Below are 16,663 nucleotides of genomic sequence, written 5' to 3' on the forward strand. Positions count from 1 at the left end.
CACACAAGTCCAAAATGACATAACGGAGCTGCTCCAACTCTCGAAATTGCATTCCGACTCCGATATTACAAAAGTCAACTATGGGTCAAACTTCTCCATTTTCCAAACTTTAACTTTTCCAACTTTCGCCGAAACACCTCAAATTATCCTATGGACCTGAATCCGTACGTGCGCCTAAGTCCAAAATCACCATACAAAGCTTTTGAGATTATCCAAAATCCATTCCGTTGTCGTTTACTCAAAAGTCCAATTCCGGTCAAATTCTCACTGCTTAAGCTTCCAAAACTAGAATCTTTCTTTCAATTCGACTCCGAATCCCCCGGTAACTTAATTCAACCATGCACGTAAGTCAATACACATAATATAAAATTGTTCTAGACCTTACGCCATTGAATGGAGCTTAATTCTCAAAATGACCGGCAGGGTCGTTACATAATAAAATTAGTATTAACCGTATCATGAAAAGATTGGATGAGGTTCTAGCTAATGATGTTTGGGTTAACATCTTCCCAAAAGCATCTGTAGTTCACTTGCCAGAAACCCACTCGGATCATAATCCTATTCTCCTAGAATTAATTCCCAAACTCTCTTCCAAAGCCTTTTAGACTGGAAACCTTTTGATGCGGCCACCCTGAGTTTGGAAATATTGTTAAAGAATGCTGGCACAACACAACTTTTGTTGATGCTTCAAGAATTTTTAAAAACGTGTCACTGATTGGAAAAATGTTATATTTGGAGATCTTTTTTAAAAAAATCCTGGTTAGATTAAATGGCATTCAAAATTCAAATTCGTATGGTTTTAGCTCCTTCCTCAATGAACTGGAATCCACCCTCAAGTTGGAGTATAATAATATCTTGGAAATGGAGGAAGATTTTATGAAACTAAGATCTAGAGTCAACTGTCTTAATGAAGGGGAAAAGAACTCAAATTCTTCCACATATGTGTCACTAACAATAGAAGAAAAAATAAGATTGTCTTCTTTAAAGACTTATAAGGTAATTGGATAGATTACCCTTTGAAAATCATGGAACATACTCTATCTTTCTTTGAACAAGTATTCACTACTAGTCATTGCTACTCCAATTGGTCCTCCATTAAAATTGACCCCCCTTAGCTACAAAGATTATAATCTATCATCTCTAGACAACTCCATATTCCCCTCAGAGATTAAAAATGCTTTATTTAGTTTAAGCATTTTAAATCTCCTGGTCCAGATGGTCTTCACCCATTATTCTTTCAAAAGTACTGGGTTACCCTACAAACCTCTGTCTCAAACCTTTGTCACTAAGCTTTTGATTCGGGCAAACTCCCTGTAGGGATTAATGACACTTATCTCTACCTCATTCCCAAAATTTCAAATGCAAATAATTTGAAAAACTATCGGCCTATTGGTCTATGTAACACAATCTACAAAATTATTTTCAAAATCACTGCTAATAGACTAAAATCCTTTTTAGGGAATATCATTAGTCCTTACCAAGCCAGTTTTTTAAAAGGAAGACGTACTAGTGATAATGCCATCATTATTCAGGAACTAATGCTTAAAATACACAAACAATTAGGTCCTAATGCAAATATGGTTCCGAAAATAGACCTGGAAAAGACTTTTGACCGTCTTGAATGGTCTTTCATATACATAACCCTTCGTCATTTCAAATTTCCCACAAAAATCACTTCCTTCATTATGTCTTGTATCACAACAAGCAGGATATCAGTCTTAGTCAATGATAGCAAGAGTAAAAAAAAATTCCTAGTAGAAGTATTAGACAAGGAGACCCCTTTCCCCACATATCTTTATCCTTTGTATGGAAATGCTTTCCACTCAAATTAACTACATTGTTGACATTGGAACATGGTCTCCTATCATAATGGGAAAAAATAAATATCAGTTATCTCATCTATTCTATGCTGATGATTTAACCTTAATGTGTAAAATTGACAGAAAATCCCCCCAATGCCATCCTAAAATGCCTAAATTCTTTTTGTAACTTGTCGGGCCAAAAAACAAACTTCTCCAAATAAAAAATTATTGTCTCCAAAAACTGCCCTAATCATACCTCTAAGGCTTTAGCAAAACTCTTTAATATTAATATTAGTAACAACTTTTCGTAAATATCTGGGTTACCCAATTATAAATATCAAACCCAAACCATCTAATTACCAATTTATCCTTGATAATATGTCTAACAAATTATCCTATTGGGAATCAAATTTCTTAAGCATGGCCGGAAGAACTACACTTGCTTTACTTCTCTAAACAGTATTTCAAATCATGCCATGTAGTATAACTATCTCCCTATAAAGATTCTTAAGCATATTGATAAAATTCAAAGAAATTTTATTTGGTGTTCCACAAACATCTCTAAAAATATTTACCTTATCTCTTGGGATACAGTGATAAAGGACAAGAGCAATGGGCGTCTTGGTATTCAATCTGCAAAAGAAAAAAACCTGGTAACTTTGACAAATCTCACCTGGAGACTTATTCAGAACTCAAACCATCCTTGGTAAAAAATACTAGCCTCTAACTATGGCTCTATCAAGAATCTAAAAAACTCTTCCTTCATATGGAAAAGTGTGGTAAAAGGTTGGGAAATATGTAACAAAGGTTTAAAGGGGATCCCACACACAAATTCTACTATGAATATTTGGGATTCGTACTGGATCCCAAATTCTCCAACCCTTAGACAACAATTGGAGGGTCCTCTCACAATGTCTTGCAACAACCTTACCATCAAAGATATTTGGAATAACAATAAGTGAGATTTAAAAAATATCAACTTTGATCTTCCCCAACACATTAAGAATAATATCCTATCTATTCATCCTATAGAGAGGCCGTATGACTCAATATACTGGGAGCTTAAGGGGAATGGAACCTTCTCTTCAAAAAGTTGCTATAGTTTAATTTACTCTAATCACAACAACTCAAATGGCTTTGGTTGAATTTGGGATACATACTGTCTAAATAAGATAAAATTCTTGTTGTGGAAATATCTCCATAACCATTGAGCACATTTTCACTAAATGCAAAGCAGTCCTAAATTACTGGACTAATAGAGGACTAATTAATCGTGAGGATGGCCACTGGCTTCATAATATTAGGTATTTAAATAATAACACTTCCTCCCCTTATCTTGCATGGGAAGATCTATACCCTTTTGTTCTATGGAGTATCTGGCTAAATCAACAACAATAATCACTCTGAATTATAACCCCACCCATGCAATATCCCTAGCTATACAATATAAGGTCCTCACCCAAAAGGAGAAACACACTGTTCATTCCCATGCAGTTGAAGTTGCATGGCACAAACCTCTCCCTAAAACCTACAAACTAAATATAGATAGTGCTTTCAGAGAAAAATCGAATATGGGAGGTATAGGAGGAGTATTTAGAAACTATTCTGGAAAATGGATGATGGGCTACCAGCACTCCTGCCCCTCAAGCTCCCCCTCCAGGCCGAACTAGAGGCTCTCAAAGAAGGACTCAGTATTGCACTAACATACGGATACACTCCCCTGATGATTGAAACTAACGCAACAGAGGTAATTAGTGTACTACATTTTGGTTGTGTTCCTCGTAACTCCATTATCTATACTTGTATATGTGGTTAATGTACCAGTTGAGGCAGACATTAATCAGCCATTTAGGGAGGGGAACAAAGTGGCCCATAAAATGACGAAGGAATCACTCAAGCATGCAAGACAACATCAACTAATTGGCAAACCACCTGCTTATGTCTTAAATAATTTAGTAGCAGATAAGGATGGATATGTCTATTTTGTTAAGTACAATTGTGTTGTTGTATGTTGTAAGTTAGCCAGTACGGGCAATACAAACATACTTAGGGCTTGTAGTATTTTGAATGATGTAACAGATAATATTCCGAACTTTTAATATATTATCTTGTTTTATCAAAAAAAAAAGAGTTGGATAATGTTCCTTTATTCGTGATTCAAATGCATAATTTGCATTAGTTACAAATTCAATTCTTACTAACTGCGATTATGAAATGTACTCTGATAATTTTATGAAAGATGTGGTATAAACTTTAATCAAGTGACCTCTCTCTCTATATATTATTACAACTAGTATTAGAATACACGTGTTGCACGTGTACCTTGTCTTAATAAATATATATTTGTGAAAAAATTACATAAATATTACGTACTATATTAACAAATAACGTTTGAGTTATAAAATAAAAGTTAAAAAAATGTGAATTCCTAAAAATGACGAGCATTGATCATATTTAACTAACTCAACAAATAAAGAAACAATGACAATAGAAGTCCTCAATCATCTTAGTCAATATTTGTTCTAGCTTTATAATTTCATTAGTCCAATTTCACAAGTTATCGTGCTTCCTTTTTACTTTCACCAAGAATACATAAACTCTGGAAAATTTAAGAGATTTTTCTTTTTTGAAATCCTTTTGAAAAGTATATACTCTCAAGTTTATTTTAGAAAACACAAACGGAATCAGTTAATTGACAAAATATATTTTTTTCACAAACAAAATGTAAAGTACCTATTTCTTTAATAAAAAGTACTATAAAAATTATAATTTAACCCAAGAAAAAGAAATAAATTATGAGGATTTGACCAAACAAGCTGTATGTTTGCGAGATAAGGGCATCGAACATTATCAAGGAGATTAAAGTATTGGAAAAATCTATTATATAGCATTAAGGTGCAGATCTAGACGATATTTTAGATCTGTAGCAATTATTATTGACATCCATATTCCAAAGTTATAAATTCTTAGTGACATCCATATTCCTAGCATCTCTAATAATGAGGCCAATTTCATCTACTTCTTTTTTTTATAATTTCGAGACATGCACTCTATCAATTGTACCTTGTTATTACTACTATTAATAAGCGAGAATGTTGAGGAGCTTCCGGACAAAGTGAATTGACAAAAACCAAGTCAATTCACTTTATTCCCTAAAATACTCTTCCAGCTCAGTATGTTTGCTAGCATTCACAGGGTTAATATTGCCTTTTCAATCATTCAGCCGCAATTTTGTAAATCAAACTTCCATTCCAGAGATATTAGTAGTTCTGAGGAGTATAATCCAACATGGGTCCCACCTAAATTTTTCCCACATTTCTCTTCAAAATCTTGCAATAACCTCTGTTATGTGTGGATAAGCTTGCGAAAAAGTGGGTCCTCCACCTACATTTTGCATGATTTATCGTGTAAGATTTTCAGTTCTCTGAAAAAAGTGGGCCCCGATTTATTCGAATTGTTAATTGTATATAAAAGATTAAATTAGTCAATAAAATTTATCGACGAAGTTTTATTAAACTACATTTTTAGAAAAAAAGTTACTCTTTGAATTGGAAAATAAGCCTCAAGCTCGAAATTAATTTTATCGTAAAATTTATCTCATCAAAGTTAAACGCCACATTTCTATAGGATTTATTTATTCATGTATTTGTTATTCCTGTGATATTTAATTTAGTTTGAATAAAAGTAATTATTGTTAATGCAATTTATAGATCATGTGGTGGTAATTCAACTAATTTTTTGGGCTTTTTTTATTTTAAGCCCGCGCCTGAAATATTTTATATTCGATATCCAAAAAAATGTATAAAATTTATATAATTTTTATATATAACACACATAATACATATATATATATATATATATATAATATAAAATTTATAAAATCTTTTCCTTTACTATCACATTAGTCGGAGAGCACGATGCTCAATTCATATTAACCTAAATAGCCGTTCACACAATCATTTAAATAATAGTTGAGAAATGTATAGTAAATGTATAATTCATATGCAATATGAGTATAATTATAAATAATTATTTTACTATCCATATATATCTGTTATAAAAAAAAAATAGCGAATCTAAATAACTATCTGTGAAAATATCCCTATATCTATTTATGTAAGTACCTATTTAGAATAGTAACATACAAGGCCATTCAATTGCTTCCCCCCCCCCCCCTCACCCCACACACACCGTGAGGTGAATCTAATTATTATATTTTGCTACTTAAAATTAGAGTTCGATGCATTATTCAATAAAGTTTTAAAAAATAATATTATACTTACTTTACATAAAAATTAACTCTACGTTTTGGTACTTTATTTCATGTTGACCATTCGAACTTAATTTAAATACTAAATTATCATGAATACATGGAGAAATCATTAAAAGACAACTTAGAGCCCGTTCGGACATAACAAATTTTTCCTTTTTTATAAAAAAAAGTCACTTTTTTTTCGAAATCAGCGTTTGTTCATAAAATTTCAATTTTCACTTAAAGAAGCATTTTGGAAATTTTCAAAATTTTGAAAAATTCCAAAAAACTATTTTTTTAAAATTTTTACTCAAATCACTCACAAAACTTCAAAAACAATCAAAATTATATTCATATCCAAACACATCTTTAAATTTCAAATACTATTTTCACTTGAACTTTTTTCACCCTTTTTAAAATTTTTACAATTCTTACATCCAAACGCCCGCTTAATAGTTGGTAAAGTATAGGAAAAATCACCAGTTCTTTTTTAGTGTGAACTACGTAAAACTATATAGTTCAAAAAAATTGGAAAATAAAATAAAGTTGGAAAAAGAGAAGAAGTTAAACCAAAGACCATCAGAAGAAAAAATAGTATAAGTTGGACGATAAGTTGTACTCACTTTTAAGAATAATAAATATAAGTTGGACTATATTTATTATTTTCTTTGAAATATTAGCCATATTTATAAGTGATCATTCAAAAATAGCCACAGTTTCAAAAGTAATCGAAATTCAGTCACTTTTCATGTAAAGATAAATCTGAACGAAAACACTGTTCAAAATCCGGAAAAATACTCCAGCATAATATACTGGAGTTCCAGTATAATATGTCGGTCCAGCATAATATATCGGTCCAGCATAATATGCTGGAAGTTCATACACAAGTGCACCGAACTCCAGTATATTATGTTGGACCGGTCTCTGTTGCAGCAAAATAATGGCTATTTTTCAATGACTTGGCAAACGCTGACTATTTTTGAATGATCAGTCCGAAAACTGACTAGACCGTGCTATTTTAACCAATGTATAATTACATAATACGTTGGGCCCGGGCAAAGCCCGAACTACCCCTGCTAGTATCTTTATAAACGATTACTTTTTAGCGGCACTTGTACCTTCTTCATTTTTTTATTTATTTAAGCGACACTTATTTAAGTTAATTCGATAGAGCCAAAGAAAAATATGGAAGAATTTCAACCAAAGGTTACTATAAATAAATTTCTTATGTGGACAATTTCTATATGGGAAATCTAAAAGGAACGAATTTGTTACTATAAATAAATTTCTTATGTGGACAATTTCTATATTGGAAATCTAAAAGGAACGAATTTCTTCTTCTGTTTTATCTTCGTTGAGTATAAAAAATTTGGAGTTGATCTTTGATTTCAAATATTTCTTTCAACTCAAATACGTAGATTATAAGGTAAGGATATCTTAGAATTTTATCTTTTTAATTTACACTATATGTTTTAATATATATATATATATATATATATATATTATTCCTAAAAAATAGTGTATTCCAATTTGAAACTAAATAAAATTTGAGTTGAAATTTGAGTAGTTTGTATTGAGGTTAAGCCAAGCAACGTGTCCAAAAAAAGTTGATCTTAAGATAACATCTACAATGTTACACAATACCGATCAATTAATTTAACATTTAATGATTCAAAGAACAGAAAATCCGTATATAACAAGTATTCAAAATTCAGAAATAGAAGATAAATCAAAGATTACTATCTAACTTGTATGACTTTTCTTTTCGATGCTTGACTTGCTCAAAACAATAACTCCTAGAACAATCAGTGCAGCACCTGCAAACCACTACAAAAGTAATACCAATCAGTCGGCCAAATGGCCTAATTTTCATCATATATGGCAAGATGATATAAACTAATACTCATAGCAATCACATAAACACACATTTCTGACTTAATTACAGCTTCAGATTAACTTTAACCTAGCTACAAGTTCTTTGGCATTTTATTATAAATCAGTGGTGTGTCTACATCTGACTTGAGGGAGGCAATTGTTTTGAGAAACTATGTTTCTACCCTGTAAAATTTTCTTCTCAGAATTGCTCCTTCCCCATATCATCACCCCCCTAAGTCGAACGAGAAGGCTCAAGACTTGAGACTGAAGGCAAGGTAAATACTTAAATTGACAACAAGAACCAAAACAGTTTATTGACACAAATGGTTAACTTGGATATCGGAATTCTAAATTGTGATGTACTTAAATTTTTGGGGACCTAAAGCAGAAGCTAGATTTCTTCACTTTCGAGGGGCTACAAACCATGGAAATACTTCCTTTACATAGAGAAGCACATTAATTTTAGTTGGCCTTTTTTATTTTATTAGTTGATAAACCTATGACTACAAAAATCGTGCAAAAGTTAATCCTGCTATGTTAATAGGTTCTAAGATGTAACAGTACAACATACTGACTATGATAACTTACGCAGAGAGGACTGAAAAAGAAATGGGAACAAAGGCTCGTTCTACGTCTAGAGAAATCATAGAAAAGTTAATCCACAACTAAGGACTTCCATAAAATAGGGAGGAAGGACTGAACAAGAAACACGATCAAAGGATCATACGCTGTCCATAAACACAGAGAAGCACAAATTTCATAAATTACCTGAATTGGTAGTCGCTCCTGGAAAAGTAAAAATCCAGCCAATCCAGACGATAAAAAGTTGGTTGCAAAGTTTGTCACAGTAGCTTGTAGAGATGATAGAGCTTTAAGGCTATTGATATAGCATCCCCACATAGTGACATTGAATATTACGACACAACCATATTTGATGAGCTGTAAATTTGAGATGACATCGATTAGCCAATATTTCGAGATTGCTTGCCACATTAGAGTGAAGCAGAAACAAGGAATGAGTAAAGATAACATAATGGTGAAAATTTACATAGAGCATAGACATTAGATATTCAATGTGTCAAAGATTTAAGCCCAAAAGTTACCACGAAAACATTGTAGGATCTAAACGGACAGGGATCTATTACAAGTAGACACTAGGAATTAATTAGACAAATATAACATGACCCTTAACCTTATTGTACTGGTATTTCTATTTGAATCAATACAACAGTGTTTGCTTTGCTCAACAGTTCATAACATTTTGGTGCTTTCATTGATTATCTTCCATGGGTGATCCAAAACATTCCATGGCTGACCCTTCACAGTCCACCCCTGGCCGTAGCTCCATTCCGTCGTCGGACATGGCAGCTTTTTGTGAGGTTGTGGAATCGAATCATTGTTTTATGCAGGAAATGGTGTCTCAGATGGCAGCCTTAACTGCTCATCTTAGGCCAACATTTGGTGTTCCTTCTCAGTTTCCGGCATCGGGTGTCATCGCTCCTTCGTCTACTGCTAGTGGTGCGTCGCCTCTTCTCCGCCACAAACGTGCTTCGATTGAGATAAGTAGTTTTCATGGAGATAACCCAGAGGCTTGGGTCTTCCAGGTTGAGCACTATTTTAATTTTTGCTCCATTGATGAGAATGAGAAGCTCAATGTAGCTTCCTTTTATCTAGACGGTGAGGCCCTTGAGTGGTTCGGATGGCTGCATTGTAACAAGCAATTGGTCGACTGGGACCATTTTGTTGTCATTCGTTTTAAGAAGCGGCAAGTTCTGGGTCCTGAAGGTCGTTTAGAAAAGCTGCAACAATCCACCACCGTCGCTGATTCCAAGCTCGGTTTGAGGCCTTATCAAACGAAACGGTAAGTGTTTCCGATCACTGGTTGATATAGACATTTCTTTCTGGGCTTCGGCCTGATATCCAGTTCTCAGTAGTGGCCCATAACCCTACCACCCTAGACCAAACAATTTCCCTGGCCCATACCTATGAACAACGGATTAATTGTGAAAAAGGGCCCATTTATTCTAAGCCATCATACACTAAATCTCAGCCCATTTTGCCTACCCCACCTTCGACAGCCCTTGTTCCCTTTCACTCCACGTCCAAATCCCCAAACACTAAGCTGCCTCTGAAACGCCTCTAGCCGGCGGAAGCGCAACAACGACGTGAAAAAGGGGTTTTGCGATTACTGCGATGAACGATATTCACCAGGTCACAAATGTAAAACATTACCTCAGCTTCTTCTATTAGAAGAGGGTCCTTCAGATCCTAACATTCCTCCAGATTCCTTTGTTACAGATGAAGTTTTAGCTGAGGAATTACAATGTCTCGAGGTCCAGCAGCACTCTGCGATTTCATATCATGCATTGGCAGGTGGGAATTCCTCCACTACCCTGCGTTTTAAAGGTGAAATTAATGGTTCTCATGTCCATGTCCTCGTGGATGGGGGAAGCATAGATAACTTTATTCAACCCTGTGCTGCTAAGTTTTTGAATCTAAAGGTGGAAGCCACACCTCGATTTTCGGTGGTAGTTGGCAGTGGCCAAAGGCTTCCTTGTGTGGGAGTAGTACGAAATGTGAAGTTGTTGGTCCAGGAATGTAGCTTGACTTTGGACCTTTATGTCTTGGATTTACATGGCGCGGAAGTTGTTTTAGGGGTATCTTGGTTAGCAACATTAGGTCTGGTGGTTACCGACTATCATGAGCGTATCTTCGAATCTTCTCTTGGTGTCAATCGTTACAGATGGAATGGGGAACCACCCATTGACGTTCAGCCAGTCCAATTACAAAGTATTCGACGTTTGGCAGAAGTGGATGGCATAGCATGTTATTACCGGTTTGAGTTAGTAGCTGATATGGCACCTGCAACTCCAAATTATCTTGCGGAATTGTCGTCTCTACTCCATACTTTCAAAGATATTTTCTGTAAACCGCAAGGTTTGCCGCCATCCAGACCGCAAGATCATGCAATTCACTTGCAGCCTCAAGCAGGTTCAGTGAACGTTAAACCGTACATATCCCTATTTTCAAAAGCAAGTAATGGAACAGCTTGTCTCTGAGATGTTGAAGGAAGGAGTGATTCGCCCTAGCGCTAGTCCCTTCTCTTCTCTAGTATTGTCAGTGCGCAAAAAGGACGGCACACGGAGATTCTGTGTGGATTATCGCGCCCTAAATGCTATCACCGTAAAGGATCGTTTCCCTATCCCGACCATTGATGAGTTGTTTGATGAGCTTCATAGCGCGAGGTATTTCTCAAAGTTAGATTTATTGTCAGGCTATCACCAAATTCGTGTCCGACCCAAAGATATACCAAAAACAACATTTCGAACTCATGAGGGCCATTACGAGTTCTTAGTCATGCCCTTCGAGTTATCCAATGCTCCGTCAACTTTTCAGGCCACCATGAATGCGGTGTTTAGGCCACATCTTCGACGATTCGTTTTAGTATTCTTCGACAATATTCTAGTTTACAATGGATCATGGGAATTACACTTGGAGCATTTGTCTTTGGTTCTCCAACTACTGAGAGACCAATAGTTGGTGGCAAAAGAGTCGAAGTGCATATTTGGGCAAGACCAGATTGATTATTTAGGGCATGTGATTTCAGCAAATGGCTTGGCAGTAGATCCCACAAAAATTCAGGGCCATCTTGCAATGGCCTAGCCCTCGAAATGTGAAAGAGATTCGTAGTTTTTTGGGCCTTGCGGGCTATTGCCGGAGATTTATTCGTCAGTATGCCCCCATTGTTGGACCTTTGACAGATTTGCTTCGCAAGGAACCCTTTCAGTGGAACGAAGGGCACATGTTGCTTTCGAGACACTAAAGCGGGCTTTAGGATCCACTCCAGTCCTTGCCCTTCCAGATTTTTCATTGGAATTTCATCTCGAAACAGATGCGTCTGGTATGGGCGTTGGAGCTGTTCTTTCTCAAAAGGGACACGCTATCGCTTACTACTGTCACAAACTATGTCCTTGTATGTGCAAAGCATCCACCTATCATAGGAAGATGTTTGCCATAACTCAAGTTGTCAGCAAATGGAGGCAGTATCTCCTAGGAAGGCGATTCACAATTTATACCGATCAACAGTCTTTGAAAAATTTGACGAATCAAGTGATTCAAACTCCAGAGCAACAACAATGGTTAAGCAAGTTGGTGGGGTATGATTTCAAGATACTTTACAAGCCCGGGAAAAATAACTTGGTTGAGGATGCTTTGTCACGGACTCCTGAAGCCTCATTCCTAGCTATTTCAAGTTGCAAATTTGATAGTCACTGAATTGCAGCGCAAAAATCAGTCTCATCCTGAGCTTTTAGCGGTGCAACAGCTAGTGCAAAATTCCACAAATGGAGCAGCTGACTATTCTTTTCGTGATGGACTGCTACTCTTTCGAGGGCATTTGGTAGTACCTTCTGATTCTACCCTTCGTTTGCAGTTGCTTGATGAATTTCATTCTTCCTTGATTGGTGGTCATGCGAGGGTCGCACGCACTTTCCACCGCCTTTCCTCCAATTTCTTTTGGAAGGGAATGCGAAAAGATGTTCAGGCCTTTGTGGCTTCATGTCAAGTTTGCCAACAGATGAAAGATCAATTGAAGCAACCTGCTGGACTGTTACAGCCATTACCAATCCTTGATCTGGAGTTTGAAGAGACCACAATGGATTTTATCACTTGTTTGCCGAGCACTAAAGGGAAGGCTACCATTATGACTATTGTGGACAGATTATCGAAATATACTCACTTTATTGCGCTTCCTTCCACCTTCACTGCTCAAACTGTGGCCATGGCTTTTGTTTCAGAAATTGTTCGACTTCATGGCCATCCAAAAATCATAATCACTGATCGTGATCCCAGGTTCATGAATTCTTTTTGGAAGGAGATTCATAGGTTGCAGCGCACCACATTGTCAATGAGTTTGGCGTATCACCCTCAGATCGATGGACAATCTGAAGCATTAAATAGGCGTGTCGAACAATATTTGTGATGTTTTGTGGCTGACAGCCCCATGAATGGTTTCCCCTTTTGCCTTGGGCGGAATATTGGTATAACACGGCTTATCAGACATCGGCGGGCATGACTCCTTTTCAGGTTCTTTATGGTTGTGAGCCCCCTACTTTGGTACGTTATGCCTTGGGAAGCAGCTCCAAGATCTGTTAGAAATTTTTTTGTTGCAGCGTGATGAAGTGATGGAACTTTTGAAGCACAACCTCGCCAAGGCACAATAGAAAATGAAAGAGTATGCAGATAGAAAGCGTGAGCATGTTGAGTTCGTGGTAGGTGATTGGGTATATGTAAAGTTGAAGCCCTATCGACAACATTCCGTGCGACTTCAACGACACCATAAATTGGGGCAACGCTATTTTGGACCTTTCAAGGTACTGAAGCGGGTGGGCTTGGTGGCTTACAAGTTAGAATTGCCTCAAGGAAGCAAGAATACATCCTGTGTTTCAAGTTTCTATGTTGCGCAAGTGTGTTGGCACCCCTAAAAATCAAATCACACCTTTACAGCTTCAAGATGATACGCAACAGATAAACTCGAACCTTGAGGACAAGGTTCAATCCGGAGATGGGGGTATTGTTATAGCCAATAATACTGACAGGCTCAATGTGGAAAGTGGGCTGCAAAAGGAATTGGCATCTGGGCTAGAAGATCGGCCAAGAAGAAGTAAGAGAACAAGAAAACCAACCCAAAAGTTGGTTGATTACGTTTGGAGTGTTGGCTAAGGACTTGGTGTGCAAGGCATCATAGTATTAGTACTGGGGACCATTATCTAATATATATAGAACAGTACAAGTAGTGGAAAGACAGGCTAAAAGTTGTTAAGAAATTCCCTCTCCCTCTATGGTCTGTGGCTCTGTTACCTCTCTCCTGTTTCTTTCTGTCTATCCCTATCTGTATTTCCTTATTTTGTAGCAGCAAGTGTCCCTTAATCTTATTGTACTGGTATTTCTATTTGAATCAATACAACAGTGTTTGCTTTGCTTAACAGTTCATAATAACACCACGAGATAGTAGTTAATTATAATATGGCAGCATTTAGGTCCAAAATATAATATAGACAAATTAGCAATTTAAACAGCACAGGGCGATAATTCATAGCTGGACCAAAAATTCTTTCACAAAATAATCCGCACTTTAATTTCCATTTTATTACTACCTCAATTCATCTCATTTCATCAGATCCTAGTTGGAAAAAATATAATGATGTGTTCATTCATACTTGGGGAATTTTGTCATCTGGCAAATGAACCCACCTAATAAGAGCAGATCCTACAACATAGTATGAATTAGGGGACACATTATTGACTACTGGATTCATTTAGCATTCTTAATCTTTCTTTGTTTAGCTCCTTGTCAGCATACTGAGTAAATTGTTCAGATTCCAAACGAAATACTTCTGGATTAATGTAATCACAGACTAGTATAAACATAGTTAGAAGGAAAAGAAAAATAAAGAAGGAATAATCAATGAAAAGGTTTCTGGTTGTGTGATGGAATTACCTGGGAGGAGAAGAATTTGGCAGAGATCGCTGCAAGAGCAGCGTTGAATCCAGCTGCGACTGCCCACACATAGCCACCCTCCATTTTTGGAACTTAACTGTAGATCTCACTTGTACTCTTGGGAATTTCATCAAACACTTCCAGCGCATTAGGAAGAAATAGTCCACCTCATTATCGATTTAGCTCCTATGATTTTTTTTTATGTAAAAAAGAATAATAATATGCGGGAATTATAATGTGAAAGTCATCTTTTATGCAGTGATGTCCAATGTGAAAATTATTATGAATTAATAACAACGAGGGTGTTATATATCGATTACTTAATTTAAGGGTAATTATATTTTAAAAATGCTTTAATTAGTGTATTATTAGTATACTTATTTTTAATTAAAATAATACTACTGTTATAAAATAAAGACTATAAAGTAAAGACAAGTATAGAGAGAAACTGATGTATTATCCAATTTTCAAACTTATGTACATAATGAACTGAAATTTTCTCTACTTATAGAAGAAAGGTTGATGTTGTGTAAGTTGCTACTGCAAGCTGCTTGTAAGCTGCTACACAAGCTGCCATGTAAGCTGCTTGTAAGTTGCTACAGCAAGCTGCTGTGTAAGCTGCTACTGTTGTTAGATTCAGAGATCGAAGGAAATTGGAAGACGCCCAGTTAGGGTTCTAAGATAGGAAGAGAGAGAAAAATCTGATTTTCATTATTCAATCAATTTACAAAATAAAACTGTTTTCCTTATTTTGTTGTAGTCTCAGAAGTTGGGCCTCTTTATAAGACCCGAAAACCCAAATACAATAAATACAAATTGAGGCTCAAAAAACTAAATACATGTTGGACTACTACAGCTTGGACTACACATACTAGCTAATACCAAATCTAAGTTATTTTCTAAGCTATGAATCCCAACACCCCCCCCCCCCTCAAGTTGGAGGGTGGGTTAACACCCAACTTGCCAAGATGAAGGTGATGAACATTGCCAGACAGATATTTGGTAAAGATATCAGCCACTTGAGATGCACTTGAGGTATGAAGCAAAGTGATCAACCCATCTGTGAGCTTGCTCCGGATAAAGTGACAATCCAACTCAATATGTTTTGTCCATTCGTGGAAGACTGGATTTTTTGCTATGTGCAATGCAGCTTGGTTATCACAGAAAACAGGAATGGAATAATAGATAGGAAGACCAAAATCAACCAACAATTTGGATAATCATGTAACTTCAGCAACTGGTTTGCTCAATGAACGATATTCAGCTTCAGCTAAAGAATGAGATACCACAGGTTGTTTCTTAGATTTCGAGCACACCAAACTACCACCCAACAAAATGCAAAAACCTGTAACTGATCTACTACTATCAGGGCAAGAGCCCCAATCACTGTCACAGAACACCTGAAGAGAAAGATCTGAGGAATTGTTAAAGAAAATATCATAATCTGAAGTACCATTAATGTATCTCAATAGGTGAAGGGCAGCCTTCATATGAGGAGCACAGGGGTGCTGCATAAATTGGCTTAAATGCTGAACAACAAAAGACAAATCAGGCCTAGTATATGTTAAGAAATTCAACTTCCTAACAAGGCTTTTATAAACTTCATGATTAGGCAAAGGATCCCCTACTTTAGCTTTAAGTTTCTCATGCAACTCAAGGGGATAAATAACAGGAGAGCAGGCATCACAATTAAACTCCTTTAAAAGATCATGAATAAACTTCCTTTGATGCAATAAAACCCCAGAAGAAGAATACAAAACCTCAATACCAAGGAAGTAACTAAGAAGACCCAAATCTTTGATTTTGAACTGATCATGAAGAAAGGCTTTTAAGGCAGAAACTTCTTCCAAATTAGTCCCAGTAAGTACAATATCATCTACATACACAGCCAAGATGACAAGAGAGTCTCCAGAACCTTTTGTAAACAAAGAATAATCATTGAGGGTATGAGTATACCCTCTTAACTGTAAGGTTTGTGACAACTTAGCATACCACTGCCTGGAGGCCTGTCTCAGCCCATATAGAGACTTTTTCAGCTTACAGACAAGAGGGGCAGATGAGGATGTAGAAGGAACAGACAAACCAGGAGGTAGTTTCATGCAAACTTCCTCATCCAAATCACCATGCAAGAAAGCATTATTAACATCAAGTTGGAAAAAGGGCCAATTTTTCTTAACTACTACAACAATAAGAGTTCTAATGGTGGACATCTTTACAACAGGGGAAAAAGTCTCA

At 36.2% G+C, this 16,663-nt stretch overlaps 1 protein-coding gene across 2 annotated transcripts; it reads right to left on the reverse strand.

Annotated features, from left to right (window-relative positions):
- Positions 1–7,648: 7,648 nt before the first annotated feature.
- Positions 7,649–14,688, reverse strand: LOC107807016 (uncharacterized). 2 transcript variants are annotated; one of them, XM_016631294.2, is made up of 3 exons: positions 14,429–14,688; positions 8,698–8,868; positions 7,649–7,871 (listed from the first exon to the last, which is right to left on the reverse strand). In XM_016631294.2, exons 1-3 carry the CDS (start codon positions 14,510–14,512, stop codon positions 7,860–7,862), a joined length of 267 nt encoding a protein of 88 aa, XP_016486780.1. In that variant the 5' UTR covers positions 14,513–14,688; the 3' UTR covers positions 7,649–7,859. The 2 variants fall into 2 exon arrangements, with proteins under 2 accessions (XP_016486780.1, XP_016486779.1); XM_016631293.2 differs by having other exon boundaries at positions 7,649–7,881.
- Positions 14,689–16,663: the final 1,975 nt, after the last annotated feature.

This window comes from Nicotiana tabacum, chromosome 12 (assembly GCF_000715075.1).
Source record: "Nicotiana tabacum cultivar K326 chromosome 12, ASM71507v2, whole genome shotgun sequence".
NCBI classification, from domain to species: domain Eukaryota; kingdom Viridiplantae; phylum Streptophyta; class Magnoliopsida; order Solanales; family Solanaceae; genus Nicotiana; species Nicotiana tabacum.